Here is a 17,995-nt window from a genome sequence, read left to right on the forward strand (position 1 = left end):
TAACCGGCGAGAAGCGGGAAGGCTGGCGGCGACCAGGAGACAGGATTGAGCGCTGCGTTTTGGCCAGTCTTGGGAGCGAAACAAAACAGCAGAATCAGCCGAGCTCGACGTCCCTTTTTGAAATGCAGCGCCGAGTACAAGCTTTCGAGCTTTTATAGTGTGCTTTTCCACTGCACTGTTGGCCCCCCCCACAGCCACAGCCACAGCCACTGCCACAGTAACTGTCAGTGACACTGACACTGCCTCCACCAGAAATGTGCGCACCCGAATCACGTGGATTGTGAGCCTGAGGTTCACTGAAGAGTTAACAATTTGAGTGTCGTCACCCATGGATCCTTGCGCTTCCGTGACAGGCCCGCACATGTGCGCTACATGCATCCACATGTCTTGGGAGTTTCTGGCATTACGAAAGCTGCATATGGCAACAGGTTGGGTAACCTCCCCCAGCTGGTAGCGTGGCGTCTGGGATTGACAGCCAAGCTGCGCCTCAAGATTTCCTACCCCTTGTGGGGGAGAGGCACATGTGCAGTTGGTCCTTCCCCCCCACTCCCCAGACATCTTGCGAAACAAATATTGAATTTGGAAAAAATAAAGATAAGCTGGCTTCAGGCAACGAAGCGTTGCACAACCTTCCATATTAATTCTTATATAAATTTTGTTCCTTGTTATTCGACCGATCCTGCCTATACGAGTAACTAATTGTCTGATTAAAGAGATTGTTTTTAAGGGTATATAGTGAATATTTTAATGCCATTAGCGCCAGAGTAGCCGAATATTTGTGAGAATATGAAAGTGAACATTGATAGATTTAATATTATTTTAAATATATTAATTAGGCTAATATATAGTACAACAAAAATGTTAGCTAAGGGCCAGAGCAGCAAAAGCTACATCTTCCTACTACGGGTCCTAAGCTATGCTTATAACTCTTTATATATTAATAATAATATTAATTATAATACAAAACTGTACAAATTTTCACTTCTGTTTTTGGCAAGCGATCAAAATTTAATTTTGTATTTAATTTTATTTGTAGACAACAATGAAGCAAGCCACAAAAATACAATACAACCTGTACTTAAACCCAATTAAATATATACGAAACCTATATATTAAAATTTTATGTGTAAGGATACCCTGGATTACCCTTCGTGATTGTCCTGACAGCCCCCTTTATAAATTTTCGAAACAAAGTTATTAGCCAATTTGCAATAAGATTCGGCGCAGATCGAACTTTATGTACGGAAAAATCACGTTCGAATATATGTACATATGTATGTACGTATGTTCCAAAATTTTTTAGCCAATTTGGAGATCCGAAAAGTATGCCGCATTTATTTTAATTCAAGAAATTTGCAATCAAATCAAGGGAATATACTGAGCTTGATAATTGCACAGCGCATCCGAAAATAGAGTCGAACTCTTCTGATTAAACTATGTACATACATATTCTTTTTGGGGAGTTTAGTCAATTAAAAATAGTTTTATTTACCCACCTGCAACGCCCAAAATCCCATTGAAATCCCATGAAGAACAAAGATAAATGAAGGTAAACTCCTCTTAGCGTTTATCATAAAGTATGTACATATATTCTTGGTTAGCATCAATAGCCGAGTCGATATAGCCTTTTGCGTCCGTCCGTCCGTCTTGGGGAACGCTCATCTCTTAGATCTCAGATCTCAGAGACAATAAGTGCTAGAGAAATCAAATTTGGATGTTTAAACAGCTAGAAGATTGGTCATTGGGGTTGAGGATAGGAGGAGGATGAGGCTGGACTGAGTCCAATAATCAACATCACCGTTGTGTGTTGTGTTCTCTCATGATCAGTGCAATGCCCAATCCCCACCGCGAATTGGCCAACAAATCAATCTGTCTCATTTGTAAAGGAGATGCCAATTCCATACCATACATATAGCCTCACACCATTTATGTTCTCACAAAGGCTTTATTATTTTGCTAGCATTTTGCATGCATACATTTGTCTGTGTTAAGGTGTAACCCTGTAACGCAACCCTCGCATTCGGTGCGCTGCAAACATCTGGACAATGCATAAATACCCTCTGCATAGGTGTGAGAATCGATCTTGAATTTTGGAATGCCAGTCTAGCCTCCTCCTCTTGCCCCCTCCTCGTCGTTAGTGTCCGCATCCATGTCGACCCAGTTGTCGTCGCTGAGCTCATCGATGGTGTCGTTGTCATCGGCCACGGCCGCCACGCTAATATCATCGTCGGTGGAGCCGGAATTCGTGGTCGCCGTTGTGGCTGTGGCTGCCGCAGATGTGGGTCGGGGCGGGCGATCAGCCAGATCCTCCTGACTAGCCAGCGTTGGTGTGGTCGAGCCAGTGGAGGGCGTCTCTGTGCACGTGCCAGCTGTATAGCTGGAAGTTGCCGTGCCAGACGTGGACGCGTCGTCCCCGGTGATGGTTTCCACGGAGCATCTGGGGCGCTGGTTCTTAAATTTGTGCTCAAGGCGCTTCGCGTCGTACTCCTTGAGATCCGACAGCTTCAATGTGATGCTCTGCAGATCACGTTTCAGCATTTTAAAGCTCAGAAAAATTAAATGTGGTTCCACGAAAATATATTTTGCAGCGATCAATGGCTTTCCATAAACAGTTATTCCTCGCAGTTGCCAGATCGCTGAGAAAGCGAATTTAACAGGGGAGTGGGGGGGTGGTTATCATAATAAGATTATACTTTATTTCAGTATAAGTTTAAATTCAAAAGAAAGGCGAGAATACAATTATCTTTATTTAGCCACCAAAGCTGTAGAACATTTTATTTCTAGTACTCAGACCAGGAATAGTTTTCGCTAGAAGTATCGATAGTTGTGTTTATCAACCCTGTACCCCGTCGGCATAGAGCGGCGCGAACGGCTTAGTTTTAAATTTTTAAGTTTTTATTTCATTTTCTTTAGACTGAAAATTCAATACATCTATATAGATATTTGCATGATGTGCAGGAGATGAACGTGAAGCGATAAAAAAAAAAATGTAAGCATGGATTTGTGCGTGCTTTCTCAGGAGCCAGCCTTCATTTCCTCCTAATAGTAGCCGTAGTGGCCGTGACCATGGTAGGGATAGTAGCCGCCGAGATGGCCGCCATAATATGGCGCGGTATGCACGTATCCAAAGCTGCCGTAGTAGGGACTGCCGTAGCCATAGTGGCCGTGTCCATAGTCGCCATAGCCATGGCCATAGCCGTGTCCGCCGTAACCGCCGTAACCGCCGTATCCGTGGCCAAAGCCATAGATACCGCGCTTCTCCGTCTTCTTCTCGCCAACGGCGGCCGTATCCTGCGCAGGATCCTCAGGAAGAGCACCGGCGGGCTCGGATATGGCTGCCCAGCTGCTGGCCAGGCATATGGCAAGTACCACAAATACGCACTGCAAGATTGTCGGAGGATTGGGTTAGTATTCCATTGGGATTGGGCGGCGATGCTGCTGCAGATCTTCGTGCTGTTCCACCCGCTTACCAAGTACTTCATGTTGAGGGGACTTTGTTGTGTCTGGAATGGAGTCGCTGCTGGTTGTCGCGATTGGAGCCGACCTACGTTTGTTCATGGTGGGAGCTTGCCGTGCGCTTTTATAGCCACCGACAGCGCATTGCTGCTACAATTTGCAGTTATGCAAAACCCCAACCCCATCCAGCAGCAACAGCGCAGCAGCAGAGGAGCATCAGAGCAGCATCAGAGCAGCATCAGAGCAGCATCAGAGCAGCAGCCGCAGCAGCGCAGCAGCAGAGAATCGGCAGAGAATTCAGCGATTGTTAAAGCTAAGGGATTGAATGCATGACGGGTCGAGGGACGGGCTTGAAATCGAATATCGTTTATGCTAGAGCGGCGCAGCGTGCAACGAGCCAAAAGGTCAATTCTCCGCTCATCCCCTCAGATCCGGCAGTGGGCGTTGCAACTAACGTTTTTCCTCACCACCATCGACTATCCGCCGATATCTGCTAAATTTATAACCCAAATGCAAGTTCTAGGAGCCGCGGCGGCCTCCTATTATGCAATCCAACAAACTGAATCCCACACCCTGGCAATACAATCCACAGACGACACACTGCAATGCGTGCCACAATCACCTGACGACCAACTATCGTATGACACTTTCACCCAGGCCAGCTGATGCTTACATGCATACGCATTGCATACGCATGAATGTATGTACATATGTATGGATTACTGTAGAGGTAATTACCTAATGCACATACATTCATAGGAGGGAGGGACTTCTCAGTGATCCATCTAGCAGCGGGCTCCCAAATCGAAATGCCACAAGCCCCGTGGGAAATGCATTCGAACATACAATATTAATGCGATTACAATTATACATACATACATATGTACACAAATATGTACGTACAAATTATGAACAATTGCACGTTTACAGCATTTTGGCATTTTTAATTAAGCTGCCAGCCGTTGAAATCTCTGCGAGATCATTTCAAATGCAAAACAAAACAAAAAATATCTGCTCCCTCTTATCGAAAGAATATCCAAAGTGCACGACTTATTGACTTGCCTGCCATAAATGGCAGGGTATGCTGGCACTTTCCTCTCTGCAAGCAGAAATTATTCTGCAGCTGCTAGATAAAGCCTTTTTCCAAGTCATTCGTTGCTAACAACAATATTAGTTCATAAGCAAAACAAACATAATCCCAAAACCCAATGGTTGGCAGGAATTACATGCATATACGAGTATGGGCACTGGGTATCGCTAGGTCGCGTTACCGTTTCCGACTCATTTCCGAGTGCTTTGGGCCACAATGAAGGACGACCTTGACCGCAGTGCAGCTTCAATTGTAAATGCACTTTTTGATTGGCCAACTCGATGGGAGCGAGCAGAAGAGTTGGGGAGAGGGCGCCGAGGACTGAGGACTGAATGAGGCAATGCCGGAGGCAACATTGTTGAATGAAATGAAGCATGGAAAATGCAAACGGTGTTTCACAAGCCCCCGCCGGCGACGTCTCGACATCATCCCAAAAGTGGGTGGCAACACCATTGTTATAGCCAATACGCCCGTGTCTATTGTTGTTGCTGTTGTTGTACCATTTAATGTTAATACTCGCAAGTACGTGGATTATTCGGCTGCAGTTGCCCGACCCAGCCAGCACCGGCGATAAGGTTAATGCACGCGACGTCTCCGATCCCCGATCACCGCCGACTGCTGTCTGCTGACTGCCGACTGCCGACTGCAGATGCGGGCCAAGTTAAGCAAGCGGAAGCCAGACCCCACCAGATCCAGTCACGATGCCCCTCAGAGATACGGGCAACATTTTTGATTGCCAGCTAAACCATAATTCTTGGCCCGGCTTTTACATAATTCTAGTCTTGCCATTTGCCGCCGAGTGCCGTGGCCACACAAATTGATTGATTCCCCATTGTGCTATCTATCATTGACTAGTCTAGTCGCTTGATTTATTAGCACGACTGTTAATGGCGCATTGTTGGCCCTCCCCCCGACAGGGACACAGATTTCTGTGGGACCATCTGGCTATGGCCAGATCCGATCTTCCACAAGCAGCCGATAAAACCGTCCCCTCCTTTGCTTCTTTGATGAAGCAATCAAATCAGCTGGGCCTATTACACAACAACAACAGCTGCAGTAGCTGCGACTTTTGGTATCGTATCCATTTCAGTGGAAAATGCTTACATTTCCTTACAATTTATTACGCTTAACAAACATTAAAGAGAACATCAGGAGAACTGCTAGTACTTCAGCTCTTTGGCCTTGTCGTGGGCACCCTCGTCGAGGAGTTTCAGCTCCATTTGCTGCTTCTCCGGCCGAATCACAGTGTAGTAGTGGTAGTAGCGGCTACCTAGCACATAGGTGCCGTAGAGGGTGACGCCGATGCAGGCGTAGACAGCGCCGCGATGCAGTTTGTCCAGCAGTGCGTTGGCATTGATGGGTTTCTTCTGCATGATGATGAATTATTCACTTTGCCGGTTCAAAAAAAAAAAATCTGATCTATTGTTTTTGCTTTAATATTTCCTAGTGATGGCAGAGAGGCAGTGTGTTTGACACATGTCACCCCACACCCCCACCGCCGTCATCGATTGCGCACTATCGATATGCTCACATGGCGTTTCCATGTGAGTTGGCAGCCCTGTATTATGCTTCATTCGTTTCGTACTCTGCACGTGTTTACCTACATGTTCTTGCAACTGCGTCAGAAACAGCGTCATTAGGAAGTACACGAGAGAAAAAGGGAAGTTCGCGACACACACCCATGGACCACGAATACGCTGGCGTCAGCCCCCTGGGCTCCGCTGTCGACGGCAGCATCCAGAGCGCCCCCGACGCCGTCATCCTCTGCTGCGAGTGTGCCGTTCCCATTCAACCGAATCCAGCAAACATGTGCGTCACTTGCCTGCGCAACCATGTGGACATAACTGAGAACATACCCAAGCAGGCGGTGCTGCACTTCTGCCGCAACTGCGAGCGCTACCTGCAGCCTCCCACCGAGTGGATTCAGGCCTCCCTCGAGTCCCGCGAGCTGCTGGCGCTGTGCCTTAAAAAGCTGAAGGGACTTAAAGAGGTGAAGCTGGTCGACGCGGGCTTTATATGGACCGAACAGCACTCGAAGCGCATCAAGGTCAAGCTCACGGTACATGGCGAGATCGTTGGGGGCACTGTGCTCCAGCAGGTCTTCGTCGTGGAGTTCACTGTGCAGAATCAGATGTGCACCGACTGCCATCGCACCGAAGCGAAGGACTTCTGGCGCTGCCTGGTGCAAGTGCGCCAGCGCGCCGAGAACAAGAAGACATTCTACTACCTGGAGCAGCTGATCCTCAAGCACAAGGCGCACGAGCACACGCTGGGCATTAAGCCGGAGCACGGCGGCCTGGACTTCTACTACGCGAACGAGAACCATGCCCGTCGAATGGTGGACTTCCTGCTGACCATGGTGCCCGGCAAAGTGACCACCTCGAAGCGTCTCATCTCGCACGACATCCACAGCAACAACTACAACTACAAGTACTCGTGGTCGGTGGAGCTGACGCCCGTGTCCAAGGACAGCGCCGTCTGCCTCTCCAAGAAGCTGCGCCACCAGCTGGGCAACCTGTCGCCCATCTGCCTGGTGAACCGCGTCTCCAGCAGCATCCATCTCATCGATCCCCTGACGGCCCAGATAGCCGAGCTAACATCCCAGGTGTACTTCAGGTAATTCAGATTGACAATTCCCTCGTCCCAAAGGGCGGCAGATTCATTCAGTTATCATCTCGCATTTCGCAGAGCTCCCTTCGAGGCTGTCTGCAATCCCAAGCAGCTGGTGGAGTACGTGGTCATGGACATTGAGGTGATCATGGAGAAGGATCGCAAAACGTATCCCGGCCAGGGCCAGTTGTCCTTCAAGCACGCCCTCTGCGACATTTGGGTGGTGCGTTCCTCGGAGCTGGGCATCAACGACAATCCAATTCACACACGCTCCCATCTCGGCCACCTGCTGAAGGTGGGCGACTCCGTCATGGGCTACAACACGGGCGAGGCCAACATCAACGATCCGGAGTTCGAGAAACTCCCGTCAGACCTGGTGCCCGATGTCATCCTGGTGCGGAAGCACTACGATCGCCAGGCCCGCCTCAATCAGCGCCTGTGGAAGATCAAGCACTTGGCCGCCGAGGCCACCGACGAGCGCAGCAAACACGACTACCACGAGTTCCTCGACGATCTCGAGGAGAACGTGGACATGCGCGGGCAGGTGAACATCTATCGCGATACGAACAAGACGCTGCCAATCGAGGTGCAGGCGGCCACAGGCGACGTGCCCCAAATCACGCTCGAGGAGATGCTGGAGGACATGACGCTGGAGTGCGCCGACGACGAGATGGGCGAGGCTGGCAACGCGGAGGACGCGGAGCCCGAGCTTTAGTTTTATTCATACACATTTATTTCTTGCATACATATGTATATATATATATGCCCTGTACATACATATATGATCACTTAAACAACTAAAGGGAACTACTTTTTGGAATTCCTTCCCACGGAGACTCCATATCGAGCATCGATCATCGCCACCCACCCATTGAATCCTTGCTAAGTATTGGCTAAACCTCCTCTTCTCGGGTGCTGCCTTTGACTTAGGAGAGGCCCAGCTTGGGCTTCTCCTTGAAGAAGTAGACCTCGTTGCAGCCAAAGCCATGGATCTCCTCCCACTCCATCAGAGCCCGCTTGACCACGGGCTGAATGTGCTTGCGTGTGGCGCGGAGATTGTGCTGACGGAGGTAGCAGCCGCCCATGAAGCGGCTGCCCACGTCGTGGGCCCTGAGATCCAGCGAGGGCTCCTGGCACCCCACCATGGCCAGGCGGACGCACTCCACCAGCTGGCTCTGGCCGGCCAACGAGATGAGGCCCACATCGCGCTGCACCGTGCCATCCACGGGGGAGACGTACATGCCGAGCATAACCAGCAGGTTGCTGTCGATCCCAAACTCGCGCACCGCCTTCTCGGCGCCACTCAGCTCGATGAAGTCCCTTATGAGGATGGGCATTCCGGCCATGGGCACCCTCTGACGCTCGGTCTGAATCATTTTCATGTCCTTGCGCAAGACCTCGGTGAGTGTCAGCTTGCTTATGTCGGCGCGAGCCGCCACCAGCTCATTGAAAAGCTCAGTGCGATCCCCAACAACTGACTGGCCTCCCTCTGGGCTAAGCTCCTTCTCCATCTGCTCCACCATGGCCAGGTCGGTGGGCGAGAAGCGCTTGGCCGTGGCCGAGAAGTTGACTGTGTCCAGGACTATGGTGGCGCGCAGTAGCTGGGCGACGATGGGCGACCGTGGCTGCTCCGCGGCCAAGTAGCGCTGGCCGACGAGGGTGGCGCAGGAGCCGATGTCGGGCTCAATGCTGCGCACACACCTCTGGGGCAGCAGCATGTATTTGGGATTGCCGCCATCGATGGGTCTATGGTCGAGAATCTCCACCACATGTGGCGCCAGCTCACTCACATGATGGTCAACGAGCACCACGCTGACATCCTTGGTGAATTGGCTCGGCAAGTCGTCGCGGAAGAGCAGCATGGCCTCGGCAATGCCGCACTTGGTCAGCATATGGCCCACCTCTGTCTTCAGCAGGTAGTCCCTGCGTGGAATGTTCAGCACGGGCACATAGTCGTGATCCTGGTTACGCTCCGCGTAAATGAAGGCCAGTGTCAGGGCCGAGACAGCCGAGTCCAGATCGCACGACTCGTTGCCAATGACGACGTGCAGCTTGCGCAGCTCGTCAACGCGGGGAGCCTGCCAGGCTACCGTCGACCCGTCGGCCAGGTACTGAAAACAAGAATCCCCATCAGTGCTGTGCCTGCTGGCCAAGGTCATCCCTGGCGATACTTACACGGCTGAGCGTGCTCCGAGCTTGGGTGAGAAAACGGACGAAGCGCATTTTCAATTAACTATTTAGGCTCCAATCCAAGAAAACTATGACCACTCGGCAAAAGCTCAACCCCTCCCACCTCCCAGGACTGTTGATTCTGAATCGATAGCAGCTGCCGTCCGACTGCAGACAAGCAACAGTTGACCGTTTCGATGTGTGTGTGTTTTCAATCGATGTCCCACCACTGGCTAGAGATGCTGGCGCAGCAGCACGGCCACGAAAAATGTTTATACAACGAAAGTAGAATTACAACAATTACTAAGCCACAATGAATTTGAACTAGAAGTATTTCTAATTTTATTCAATTAACTAGACGTATTAATAGTAAGTATCGATATAGCTATCGATATCAGCAGCGCGAGTTTTAAATATTAGTCGAGCCTGCACTGCAGACAGCTGTTCAATACAAGCGCTGGCTAAGTCCGAAATTAACACCGTTTCGGGAGCGCAAAACGATCTTAATTGAGGGCTCCACATCCGGGCCCAGGGGCAGCAGTACAAAATGTCTGAGCATCTTTATGACCACGGTCTTGACCTCGAACAAGGCAAACCTTTGGCCGATGCAGTTGCGCGGACCCGCACTGAAGGGTATATTGGTGTAGGCGCCCTTGCCGGGAGTGGCCTGTGCCGCTGAGGTGCCGCTCCGGTCGAAAGAGCAGCGGCTCCGCGAAGAGCGTATCATCCCGCAGCAGTTGCCAGAGCAGCAGGATCACGTTGGTTCCCGCTGGAATTCGGCCACCTTCTGGATAGGTATGTCCTAGTCTCGTGTCTTATCTGTGCGCTAACTAGCTAGGCGGCCACTTACCCACTGCCAAGTCCGTTTCCAGGCAACGTCCCACAGCCGGAATGGGCGGATACAGGCGCAGTGCCTCCCTGACCACACAATTCAGATACGGCAAAGCAGCAAAGTCGGAATAGACCACGGCGCGGTCCAGGTCGCGGCCAAAGTGCGCCTGCAGCTCATCGAAAAGCCGCTGCTGGACTGCCCCGTGCCGCGAAAGGAGATACAGGCAGAAGGAGACGGCCGAGGTGGTGGTGTCGTGACCCTCGAAGATGAAGGTGCTCACCTCGTCGCGTATCTGCTTGTCCGTCAGCGGCTGGCCATCCACCCTTGCCCTCAGCAGTGTGTCCAGCAAGGCATTGCGCCTGCCCCGCTCCCCTTCCGCTGGCTCACCCGGGTCACCGGATGATCTCTCTCGCCTCAGCAGCTGGCGACGCTGCTCGATGATGCTGTCGGTGAACTGGTGCAGGCACTTGACACCCTCGCGCTGCTTCCGAAAGCCGCTGGGCCAGCAGAGTCGGAAGAGCAGCGGCGGCAGCAGATGCGGACGCATGAACCTGGTGGCCAGAGTATTCGTCACGCTGCAGCCGGGAATGGGAATGGGAATGAGCGGTTCAAACACAATGAGCACAACGAGGAAGGCGGTGGTGGCACTTACGTCCGGACGGCCTGCACCACAGCGGAGTCGGCATCGAGTTGAGCATCCACACAGACCCCCATGGCCGTCTCAGTGATGATGTCGAGGGCGGCCAAGCCCACGTACGGATAAATGTTGATGGCAGCCCCCCCACCGTCATTCGCCAAGGGCTGCAGGCGCTCCACCAGCCGCTGGCTCTGTCTGTCGAACACCTCAACGAACTGCTCCAGGATGCTGAAGTGGAAGGTGGGGGTGATGATCTTGCGCATGCCGTGCCACTGCCCGCCCCGGCTGAGCAGCAGACCATTGCCCAGCCAGCCGCGCAGGGCCCCATAGATGCTGCTCTTGCGCAGCTGCTCCTGGCTGTGCAGCAAGGCGTCCACATGGCTCGGCTCGGCCGTGACCACAATCACCTGGCCCCAAACGGTGGCCATGAAGCTGCGTCCGAAGCGCTGCACGTACTCGGCGAACTTCTCATGCAGATCTAAGGGGCAGAAACGCAGTGAATCTGAGGGCGGAGCCTCCAATATGTGCGCTGAGCAATGTCTCTTACTGTCTGGTTGGAAGCTGCGCATCTGCCAGGCGGCTCCAATCAGCGGCACCCGCGAGACGCTGGGCACCAGTCCCCTGAGCGGGTGCCTCATCTCCCTCATTGCCAGCTGCAGCAGCCACACCACAATCAGGCTCACGATCAGTGTCAGCAACAGAGCCAACAGCATGATGGAATACCGAGCAAACCGCGCAGATTCAGATCCAAATCCAGTATGCACTGGCACTGGCGACTGTCGGAGGAAACTCAAATCTTATCGGGCACTTGAACTGGCTGGAGGTGGAACTGGGAGCGACACCCGTGAAACTATTTATAAATACTCGTGTGTACGTGTGTGCCCGATGTCCGAACACTTTTTATTTGCATCGTTTCTGCGGGGGATTGATTATAATTTAATTATATAAGCCAAAGGGTTCGTTCGAAAAGTCCGCCCCTAGCAGGGGGAAAGAGAGAGAGAGAGAGGGAGAGAGCAGCAAGCGAAAACAGCTGATGGCGGCTCGCCAGCTGTTGGCCATTAAGCAGAAAGCGAAACAAGTTGGAAAGCCAATTACAATTACCACAACCAATTATCAGAGCTTAAATTCGATTAACAAATATTCTTGAGTCCACCACAGCTGGGAGCCGAGAGCTGGGAGCCGGGAGCTGGGAGCGCCAATCAACTGGCGATAACTGGACGGGGCTGGAGGCCCAGGTGCACCCCGTTGGCCGAGCGCATGACAATGTTCATGGCCGGCCGCGGCTCGGGACCGAGGGGCAGCAGCGCAAAGTGGCGCAGCAGCTTGCTGATGGTGCTCTTCATCTCCAGCAGGGCGAACTTCTGGCCAATGCAGTTGCGCGGACCCGCAGAGAAGGGAATGTAGGCGTAGGGATGCGTCTGCGGCGAGGGGCTGTCGAAGCGCTCCGGCTTGAACTCGTCGGGGGACTCGAAGTATTCGGGATCGCGGAGCAGGACAAAGATGCCGACGGTGTAGTTGGTGCCAGCCGGAATGCGCTTTCCACCTGCAATGAATGGCAAGGAGTGCGCTTACTGCCAGGAACGGAACCGTGGAACCCACCCCCCCTCCCCATCACCGCACTCACGTATCTCCACATCTTCGTTGAACCAGCGGCCGATCATGGGCACGGGAGGATGCAGGCGCAGCGACTCCTTGATCACGTTCTCCAGATACTTGAGCTCGCCCAGATCGCGCAGGGTGACCGGACGCTGGCGGTCCACGCCCAGCACCTCGTGGATCTCCTCCACCAGCCGCTGCTGCACCTGTGGATGGCGAGAGATCTCGTACAGGCAGAAGGAGATGGCCGAGGTGGTGGTGTCGTGGCCCTCGAACATGAACGTGTCCACCTCCTCGCGGATGTCGTCGTTGCTCAGTGACGCCCCATCGATGGTCGACTGCAGGAGCACATCCAGCAGGGCCATGCGCCGCTTCTGTCCCAGGTCATCCGTCTCCTCCACGTCCTCCTCCTTCTGCCCGCCACTGACCAGAGCCTCGCGACGCTGCTTAATGATGCCCTCGGTGAAGTCGTGCATCACCTTAATGGCGCTATCCTGCTGCCGGGCCATGCCCGGCTTAACCAGGCGGAAGAGCCAATCGATGCGCTGCCAGGCATGGATGAATCTGGTGGTCATGATGTTGGTCACCCTGAAAGAAGGCGAGGAATGCGTTGAAAATGTCGCGCAACGCGGTGTTCTTCGGCCCTGAAACTCACTCCGTGACGGCCTGGACATAGGGCAGATTGGGACTCATCTGTGCCTGGATCCTGGTGCCCATGGCGGTTTCTATCCGGATGCAGATTCAGATGCAGATTAAGACACAGATGATGCAGATGGAGGCCCACTCACCTGCTATGATGTCCAGCGCCAGGAGGCAGACAGCTGGGAAAATGTTAATGGCTGTTTTCCCATCAGCCCGCTGCTGCAGTTGCTGCACCATGACGGCGCTCTGCTGGTCGAAGATCTCGACGAACTGCTCGAGGATCTTGAAGTGGAAGGTGGGCGTGATGATCTTGCGGCGGGCATGCCACTTCTTGCCGGTGCTCATTAGGAGGCCCGTGCCGAGCCAGCAGTGGAGCAGCTCGTACAGATTGTTCTTGGTGATGTGCTGCTGGCTGCTGAGGATGAACTCGATGTCGCGCGGGTCCGTGGAGAAGACGGCCAGCTGGTTGAGCACCCACACCTTGTAGAGTGGCCCGTACTTGTTCCGGTTCTTGCACACAAAGCCCATGATCTCTGCAATCGGCGGCCATGTAACTGCCGTATATATTGGATTGGTCTGGGACTGAACTTACGCTCGGCATCGAGGCCGCGGTACATGAGGACATTGCCCACCAGCGGCAGGCCCCGCGGACCCGGCATATAGTGGAGCATATCATTGCGCCGCTTGCGCCACAAATAGTCCCACACCAGAACGGTGGCAAGCGCCACCAGGAACAGCCCAAACACGAGCATTGTGCACACAATTGCAAACTGACTGCGACTAAGCCATAGTCCAGCACTTCACTGGCTATCACTGGCTATCTCTGGCTCTCCCCCGCTATCTCGAAAGAGAGCCCAACCCAACCGGCTGAAGTCTGAAGAGATTACGACAGCATGAGGCAGAGAGAGCCAGATGCCTAAGAGAAATTAATGGACTCGAATGATTTCCCGCAATTGTTATCGCGATTGCTATACTTCTACTTCGTAATGCTTACCTGTTTGAATTTGAAAGGAAACTGCACACCAAAATGCATCTTCTACTGGGCAAGAGAATGCTCTGAAAGCGAGTTCTTTGTCATGCAGAGTCAGTAATCCGCTATTTAGGTTAAGTTCTATGCTATCTATAGATTGAGATGCAAATAGAATTATCACATTAAATGTAGACTAGGTTCCACTATCTACTATCAATGCACATGCGGGAACACTGATAAAGGTCTGGTGAATACGATGCCCACGGCTTTCAATGCAAGCAAAAGCCCAAACGGGCAACAAAGCTCTAAAGCGACACTCGAAATGCGCTCTCTATGTAAAAAGAGTCTCGTGGAAAGCGTTCTATGGGCAATGAGAGCGCCTACGAATGAAGACGTAGTTGAAACCAGTTGGAGAACAGCATCCAAATCGGACGCAGATACGCTCAGACGTTGCACTGAAGAGAGAGCCGTCAGAGCCAGTTCTTAAGAGAGAATGACCTAGGGCAGATCGTATCGAATCTGCTCAATTAAATTAGAGTATTCTGCCATACAGCCTCAGTGGGGACTCACTGGACCTGGACTGACTCTCGGAGTATATAAACCGAAATATATCCTGACCTTTTTGGCAGATTCTGACTCGACTGCCAGTACGGTGTTTACTTTGTTATCCATTTGCCTATAGCAGATTAGATCGTGTTAGAGATAACTCCGATTTGTGCGCAAAAGTGCTGAGTAAGCGTGACTATGCATGACGCAAAGGAAAGATAAGAACTTCCAGCACTCATCATGCTAGGGCAAGAAACCCACAAAGACAGGGAACTATCCTGTTCGCTTGAGCTGGCCATAGATGGAGCAGAGATTATCAGCCCAAGAGCAGATAATTCTTAGCCGATTACTTCCCCCCACACACACACACATATATTCTCACGTTATCCAAGAGATGGATTAGACGACGGACTGGCCCACTGCCGTATCAATCTGAATGTTTTATTCTTCCGATAGCAGCCAAAGGCCTTGAGTCATGCTGAACGTGCGATTTGTGTGCTGCGCTGTGCTGTGCGATGAGCGCCATGAATGGGTCCCCAGTGGGTGGGCGGAGATCCTCAACCAAGCGTATCTGCATCTGTGGGGCAGTTATCTGGTCCATTAACTCGGGGAGCGAATCCGAACGAATCGAAACTCCAACTACTGATAGCGGAGAGACCCTGCCAAGGCAAAGACTCTCCAGCCAGTTCTGACCTCTAACCCCCAACCACCAACCCCCATCCCTAGGCTACCGTCGCCTTGGGTAAAGTTTACTGGCCGCTGATTATGGTCCCCTTATCGCGGGCAGAATTAGCTACAAAACAGCGTCACCACCGAGCATGGCCAACCAGTCGGTCGTGGATTGTGAGAGCGTTGGATAGAACCGTAAAAACGGAACGGAAATCTTAGAAATAGGAAAATAGGAACGAAATGTTTGTGGAGCTGCTGGTGCTGCTGCTGACTGTGGCCCTCGTGTGGGACTATCTGGCCGGCCGGAAGCACAGCAAGTACTTTGACAGGGCAGGAATCACGGGACCCCGTAGATGGCCGCTTGTGGGCAATGCCCCGATGATGATGAAGGAGACGCCCAAAAGTAGGCCACACAAACGGGGCGATCCTCTCCAGCTATCCATATCCATTAACCAAACCGAATCTCTCTCTCTCTCTGCGTCTTGCAGCTGTGTTCGACTTGCAGTGGCGCCTTATCAAGACCCATGGCAAGAACATACGAATTCAGATTCTGCAGGACCGCGGCCTGATGACGGCGGACCCCAAGATGATCGAGGCGATCATGAGCAGCCAGCAGACCATACAGAAGAACAACCTATACGGCCTGCTGGTCAACTGGCTGGGCGACGGGCTGCTGCTGAGCAAGGGCAAGAAGTGGTTCCGCAGGCGGAAGATCATCACGCCCGCGTTCCACTTCAAGATCCTCGAGCAGTTCGTGGAAGTCTTTGACCAGCAGAGCGCCACCATGGCCAAGAATCTGTACGACCGGGCGGATGGCAAGACCGTGATCAACATGTTCCCCGTCGCCTGCCTTTGCGCCATGGACATCATCGCCGAGACGGCCATGGGCGTCAAGATCAATGCCCAGCTGCAGCCCAACTTTCCCTACGTCCAGTCGGTGACCACGTGAGTTAGCTGCCGCTTCGATTCATTCCAATCTGCTCATTGCAATGCCTCATCCTCATTCTCCTCCCAGGGCCTCTGCCATGCTGGCCGAGCGATTTACGAATCCCGCACAGCGTTTGGACATTTTCATGCGCCTGTTCTTCCCCGCCGCCTTCGCCAAGCTGAATGCGAACGTCAAGACGATGCAGGACTTCACCAACAGCGTGATCAGCGAGCGGCGTGACCTCTTGCAGAAGTCCATCGCCGAGGGCACCTACGAGGCGAGCAACGCCACGCCCCTGGACGATGTGGGTCAGAAGCGGCGCATGGCCCTGTTGGACGTGCTCCTGCAGTCGTCCATTGACGGGGCGCCACTCAGCAATGAGGACATACGGGAGGAGGTGGACACGTTCATGTTCGAGGGCCACGACACCACCACCAGCAGCATTGCCTTCACCAGCTATCTGCTGGCCCGCCATCCGGAGGTGCAGGCTCGCGTCTTCCAGGAGCTGCGCGATGTGCTCGGGGACGACAAGGATGCCCCCGTAAACATCCAGCAGCTGGGCGAGCTCAAGTATCTGGAGTGTGTGATCAAGGAGTCGCTGCGACTGTTCCCCTCGGTGCCGATAATCGGACGCCACATTGTCGAGGACACACTGCTGGGTAGGTTCCCTTTTCCACTCATCGGAAATGATTCTCCTTAACGACGATTCGCTTCTTGCAGATGGCAAACTCATACCCGCCAAGACGGATGTCATGATACTCATATACCATGCCCACCGCGATCCGGACTACTTCCCCGAGCCGCACAAGTTCGTGCCGGAGCGGTTCAGTCTGGAGCGCAAGGGCGAGATCAATCCGTTCGCCTACACGCCCTTCTCTGCGGGTCCGCGCAACTGCATTGGCCAGAAGTTTGCCATGCTGGAGATGAAGAGCACCATCAGCAAGCTGTTGAGGCACTTCGAGCTGCTGCCCCTAGGCGAGGACGTCCAGCTGGTGCTGAACCTCATCCTCCGCTCCACCACAGGCATCAATGTGGGCATCAAGCCGCGCGTCTACTGAGTTTTCTCTGCCATCCTCCCGTTTCCCGTCCCTGGGCTGCTCTGTTTCCTATTCCCACCGTTTTAATTAGTTTTTAGGCCGACCGACCGCACTGTAAATATTCCAATCAAATTAAATGCTTCACCCACATACCATCACACTTTCGAATGCTTAAATTGATTCTATTTTAGCTTCAAGCGCTTCAAGTTACAACATAAAAAAAAAAGATGATTTCTTCTTGAAACTGAATTTAGTCCCAGGCGTATACCTGGCCCGGAGTGGGTAGCTTGGTCGCCTTGGGCACTGCGCCGTCCGATGCGAGCTGCTTTTGCTGCGCGACCAGATCAATGGGTGGAGTCACCTCGCGACGGCCATCGCGCAGGCAGTAATAGTTGGCCGAGTACAGCTGCGAGGGTCCGTCGGGGATCCTTGGAGGGGGCTGGGTGCGATCGGCTACGTCGTTCTCGAAGCGCAGCGCCAGATTGTGCTCACGCTGCAATAGAATTCAATAAATTTTCCTTTTTTGTCTTACATAACGTAACATTTGAGAGGCTTGGGGCGGCCCGTAGTTCCATACATACACCCAGGAGAAAGGCCCGGATCCGTTGGAAAAAAGGCGACACGTCACGGCGTAGAACAGACATGCTTGTTCCGGCTAAACGAAATGTTTAACTGTCTGAAAGAATGTTTTTTGTAATTGCAGGCGTAAAAACTTTAGCCCAGCTGATTGTTGTTTATGACTGAAGATGGCAGTATGGAGTGAGTACGGCTATCGATAGTATCGACCGTTCTAGCAGGACTGTAATATTCATC

At 52.6% G+C, this 17,995-nt stretch overlaps 9 protein-coding genes across 9 annotated transcripts; 2 read left to right on the forward strand and 7 right to left on the reverse strand.

Annotated features, from left to right (window-relative positions):
- Positions 1–1,909: 1,909 nt before the first annotated feature.
- On the reverse strand, positions 1,910–2,623 carry LOC111071843. The gene has a single exon (XM_022363376.2). The coding sequence runs from the start codon at positions 2,536–2,538 to the stop codon at positions 2,104–2,106; it is 435 nt and encodes a 144-aa protein (XP_022219068.1). The 5' UTR covers positions 2,539–2,623; the 3' UTR covers positions 1,910–2,103.
- Positions 2,624–2,877: 254 nt separating this feature from the next.
- On the reverse strand, positions 2,878–3,573 carry LOC111071844 (keratin-associated protein 19-2). Its single transcript, XM_022363377.2, has 2 exons — positions 3,471–3,573; positions 2,878–3,381 (listed from the first exon to the last, which is right to left on the reverse strand). The coding sequence occupies exons 1-2, from the start codon at positions 3,480–3,482 to the stop codon at positions 3,040–3,042; spliced, it is 354 nt and encodes a 117-aa protein (XP_022219069.1). The 5' UTR covers positions 3,483–3,573; the 3' UTR covers positions 2,878–3,039.
- Positions 3,574–5,646: 2,073 nt separating this feature from the next.
- Positions 5,647–6,013, reverse strand: LOC111071872. The gene has a single exon (XM_022363408.2). The coding sequence runs from the start codon at positions 5,917–5,919 to the stop codon at positions 5,707–5,709; it is 213 nt and encodes a 70-aa protein (XP_022219100.1). The 5' UTR covers positions 5,920–6,013; the 3' UTR covers positions 5,647–5,706.
- An 86-nt stretch (positions 6,014–6,099) lies between these two features.
- Positions 6,100–7,951, forward strand: LOC111071862 (60S ribosomal export protein NMD3). Its single transcript, XM_022363398.2, has 2 exons — positions 6,100–7,162; positions 7,235–7,951. The coding sequence occupies exons 1-2, from the start codon at positions 6,228–6,230 to the stop codon at positions 7,869–7,871; spliced, it is 1,572 nt and encodes a 523-aa protein (XP_022219090.2). The 5' UTR covers positions 6,100–6,227; the 3' UTR covers positions 7,872–7,951.
- LOC111071867 (exopolyphosphatase PRUNE1) lies at positions 7,873–9,588 on the reverse strand. Its single transcript, XM_022363404.2, has 2 exons — positions 9,332–9,588; positions 7,873–9,267 (listed from the first exon to the last, which is right to left on the reverse strand). The coding sequence occupies exons 1-2, from the start codon at positions 9,377–9,379 to the stop codon at positions 8,083–8,085; spliced, it is 1,233 nt and encodes a 410-aa protein (XP_022219096.2). The 5' UTR covers positions 9,380–9,588; the 3' UTR covers positions 7,873–8,082.
- A 73-nt stretch (positions 9,589–9,661) lies between these two features.
- LOC111071866 (cytochrome P450 4ae1) lies at positions 9,662–11,567 on the reverse strand. Its single transcript, XM_022363402.2, is given in 5 exon segments — positions 9,662–9,998; positions 10,000–10,112; positions 10,176–10,732; positions 10,810–11,272; positions 11,342–11,567. Coding segments are annotated over 5 exon segments (1,527 nt in total). The 5' UTR covers positions 11,508–11,567; the 3' UTR covers positions 9,662–9,770.
- Positions 11,568–11,676: 109 nt separating this feature from the next.
- On the reverse strand, positions 11,677–14,224 carry LOC111071864 (cytochrome P450 4d2). The gene is made up of 6 exons (XM_022363401.2): positions 14,027–14,224; positions 13,625–13,948; positions 13,179–13,565; positions 13,046–13,115; positions 12,419–12,978; positions 11,677–12,337 (listed from the first exon to the last, which is right to left on the reverse strand). The coding sequence occupies exons 2-6, from the start codon at positions 13,782–13,784 to the stop codon at positions 11,994–11,996; spliced, it is 1,521 nt and encodes a 506-aa protein (XP_022219093.2). The 5' UTR covers positions 13,785–13,948; positions 14,027–14,224; the 3' UTR covers positions 11,677–11,993.
- Positions 14,225–15,363: 1,139 nt separating this feature from the next.
- Positions 15,364–17,341, forward strand: LOC111071863 (probable cytochrome P450 4d14). The gene is made up of 4 exons (XM_022363399.2): positions 15,364–15,620; positions 15,706–16,162; positions 16,233–16,804; positions 16,866–17,341. The coding sequence occupies exons 1-4, from the start codon at positions 15,458–15,460 to the stop codon at positions 17,201–17,203; spliced, it is 1,530 nt and encodes a 509-aa protein (XP_022219091.1). The 5' UTR covers positions 15,364–15,457; the 3' UTR covers positions 17,204–17,341.
- A 10-nt stretch (positions 17,342–17,351) lies between these two features.
- Positions 17,352–17,938, reverse strand: LOC111071871 (NADH dehydrogenase [ubiquinone] 1 alpha subcomplex subunit 7). Its single transcript, XM_022363407.2, has 2 exons — positions 17,764–17,938; positions 17,352–17,675 (listed from the first exon to the last, which is right to left on the reverse strand). The coding sequence occupies exons 1-2, from the start codon at positions 17,824–17,826 to the stop codon at positions 17,433–17,435; spliced, it is 306 nt and encodes a 101-aa protein (XP_022219099.1). The 5' UTR covers positions 17,827–17,938; the 3' UTR covers positions 17,352–17,432.
- Between the last annotated feature and the right edge of the window lie 57 nt (positions 17,939–17,995).

This window comes from Drosophila obscura, unplaced genomic scaffold, assembly GCF_018151105.1.
Source record: "Drosophila obscura isolate BZ-5 IFL unplaced genomic scaffold, ASM1815110v1 contig_96, whole genome shotgun sequence".
NCBI lineage: Eukaryota > Metazoa > Arthropoda > Insecta > Diptera > Drosophilidae > Drosophila > Drosophila obscura.

What these genes read in the sequence shown, in the direction of transcription:
- LOC111071843 (XM_022363376.2), bottom strand. Translation starts at nt 2,538, where the DNA reads ATGCTGAAACGTGATCTGCAGAGCATCACATTGAAGCTGTCGGATCTC.
- LOC111071872 (XM_022363408.2), bottom strand. Translation starts at nt 5,919, where the DNA reads ATGCAGAAGAAACCCATCAATGCCAACGCACTGCTGGACAAACTGCAT.
- LOC111071862 (XM_022363398.2), top strand. Translation starts at nt 6,228, where the DNA reads ATGGACCACGAATACGCTGGCGTCAGCCCCCTGGGCTCCGCTGTCGAC. An exon ending in ACATCCCAGGTGTACTTCAG is followed by an intron (nt 7,163 to 7,234) that starts GTAATTCAGATT and finishes CGCATTTCGCAG; the next exon opens with AGCTCCCTTCGAGGCTGTCT.
- LOC111071867 (XM_022363404.2), bottom strand. Translation starts at nt 9,379, where the DNA reads ATGCGCTTCGTCCGTTTTCTCACCCAAGCTCGGAGCACGCTCAGCCGT. An exon ending in CTCGGAGCACGCTCAGCCGT is followed by an intron (nt 9,268 to 9,331) that starts GTAAGTATCGCC and finishes TCTTGTTTTCAG; the next exon opens with TACCTGGCCGACGGGTCGAC.
- LOC111071864 (XM_022363401.2), bottom strand. Translation starts at nt 13,784, where the DNA reads ATGCTCGTGTTTGGGCTGTTCCTGGTGGCGCTTGCCACCGTTCTGGTG. An exon ending in CCGCGGCCTCGATGCCGAGC is followed by an intron (nt 13,566 to 13,624) that starts GTAAGTTCAGTC and finishes CGCCGATTGCAG; the next exon opens with AGATCATGGGCTTTGTGTGC. An exon ending in TATGTCCAGGCCGTCACGGA is followed by an intron (nt 12,979 to 13,045) that starts GTGAGTTTCAGG and finishes GCCTTCTTTCAG; the next exon opens with GGTGACCAACATCATGACCA.
- LOC111071863 (XM_022363399.2), top strand. Translation starts at nt 15,458, where the DNA reads ATGTTTGTGGAGCTGCTGGTGCTGCTGCTGACTGTGGCCCTCGTGTGG. An exon ending in GATGAAGGAGACGCCCAAAA is followed by an intron (nt 15,621 to 15,705) that starts GTAGGCCACACA and finishes TGCGTCTTGCAG; the next exon opens with CTGTGTTCGACTTGCAGTGG. An exon ending in TACGTCCAGTCGGTGACCAC is followed by an intron (nt 16,163 to 16,232) that starts GTGAGTTAGCTG and finishes TTCTCCTCCCAG; the next exon opens with GGCCTCTGCCATGCTGGCCG.
- LOC111071871 (XM_022363407.2), bottom strand. Translation starts at nt 17,826, where the DNA reads ATGTCTGTTCTACGCCGTGACGTGTCGCCTTTTTTCCAACGGATCCGG. An exon ending in TCCGGGCCTTTCTCCTGGGT is followed by an intron (nt 17,676 to 17,763) that starts GTATGTATGGAA and finishes ATTCTATTGCAG; the next exon opens with CGTGAGCACAATCTGGCGCT.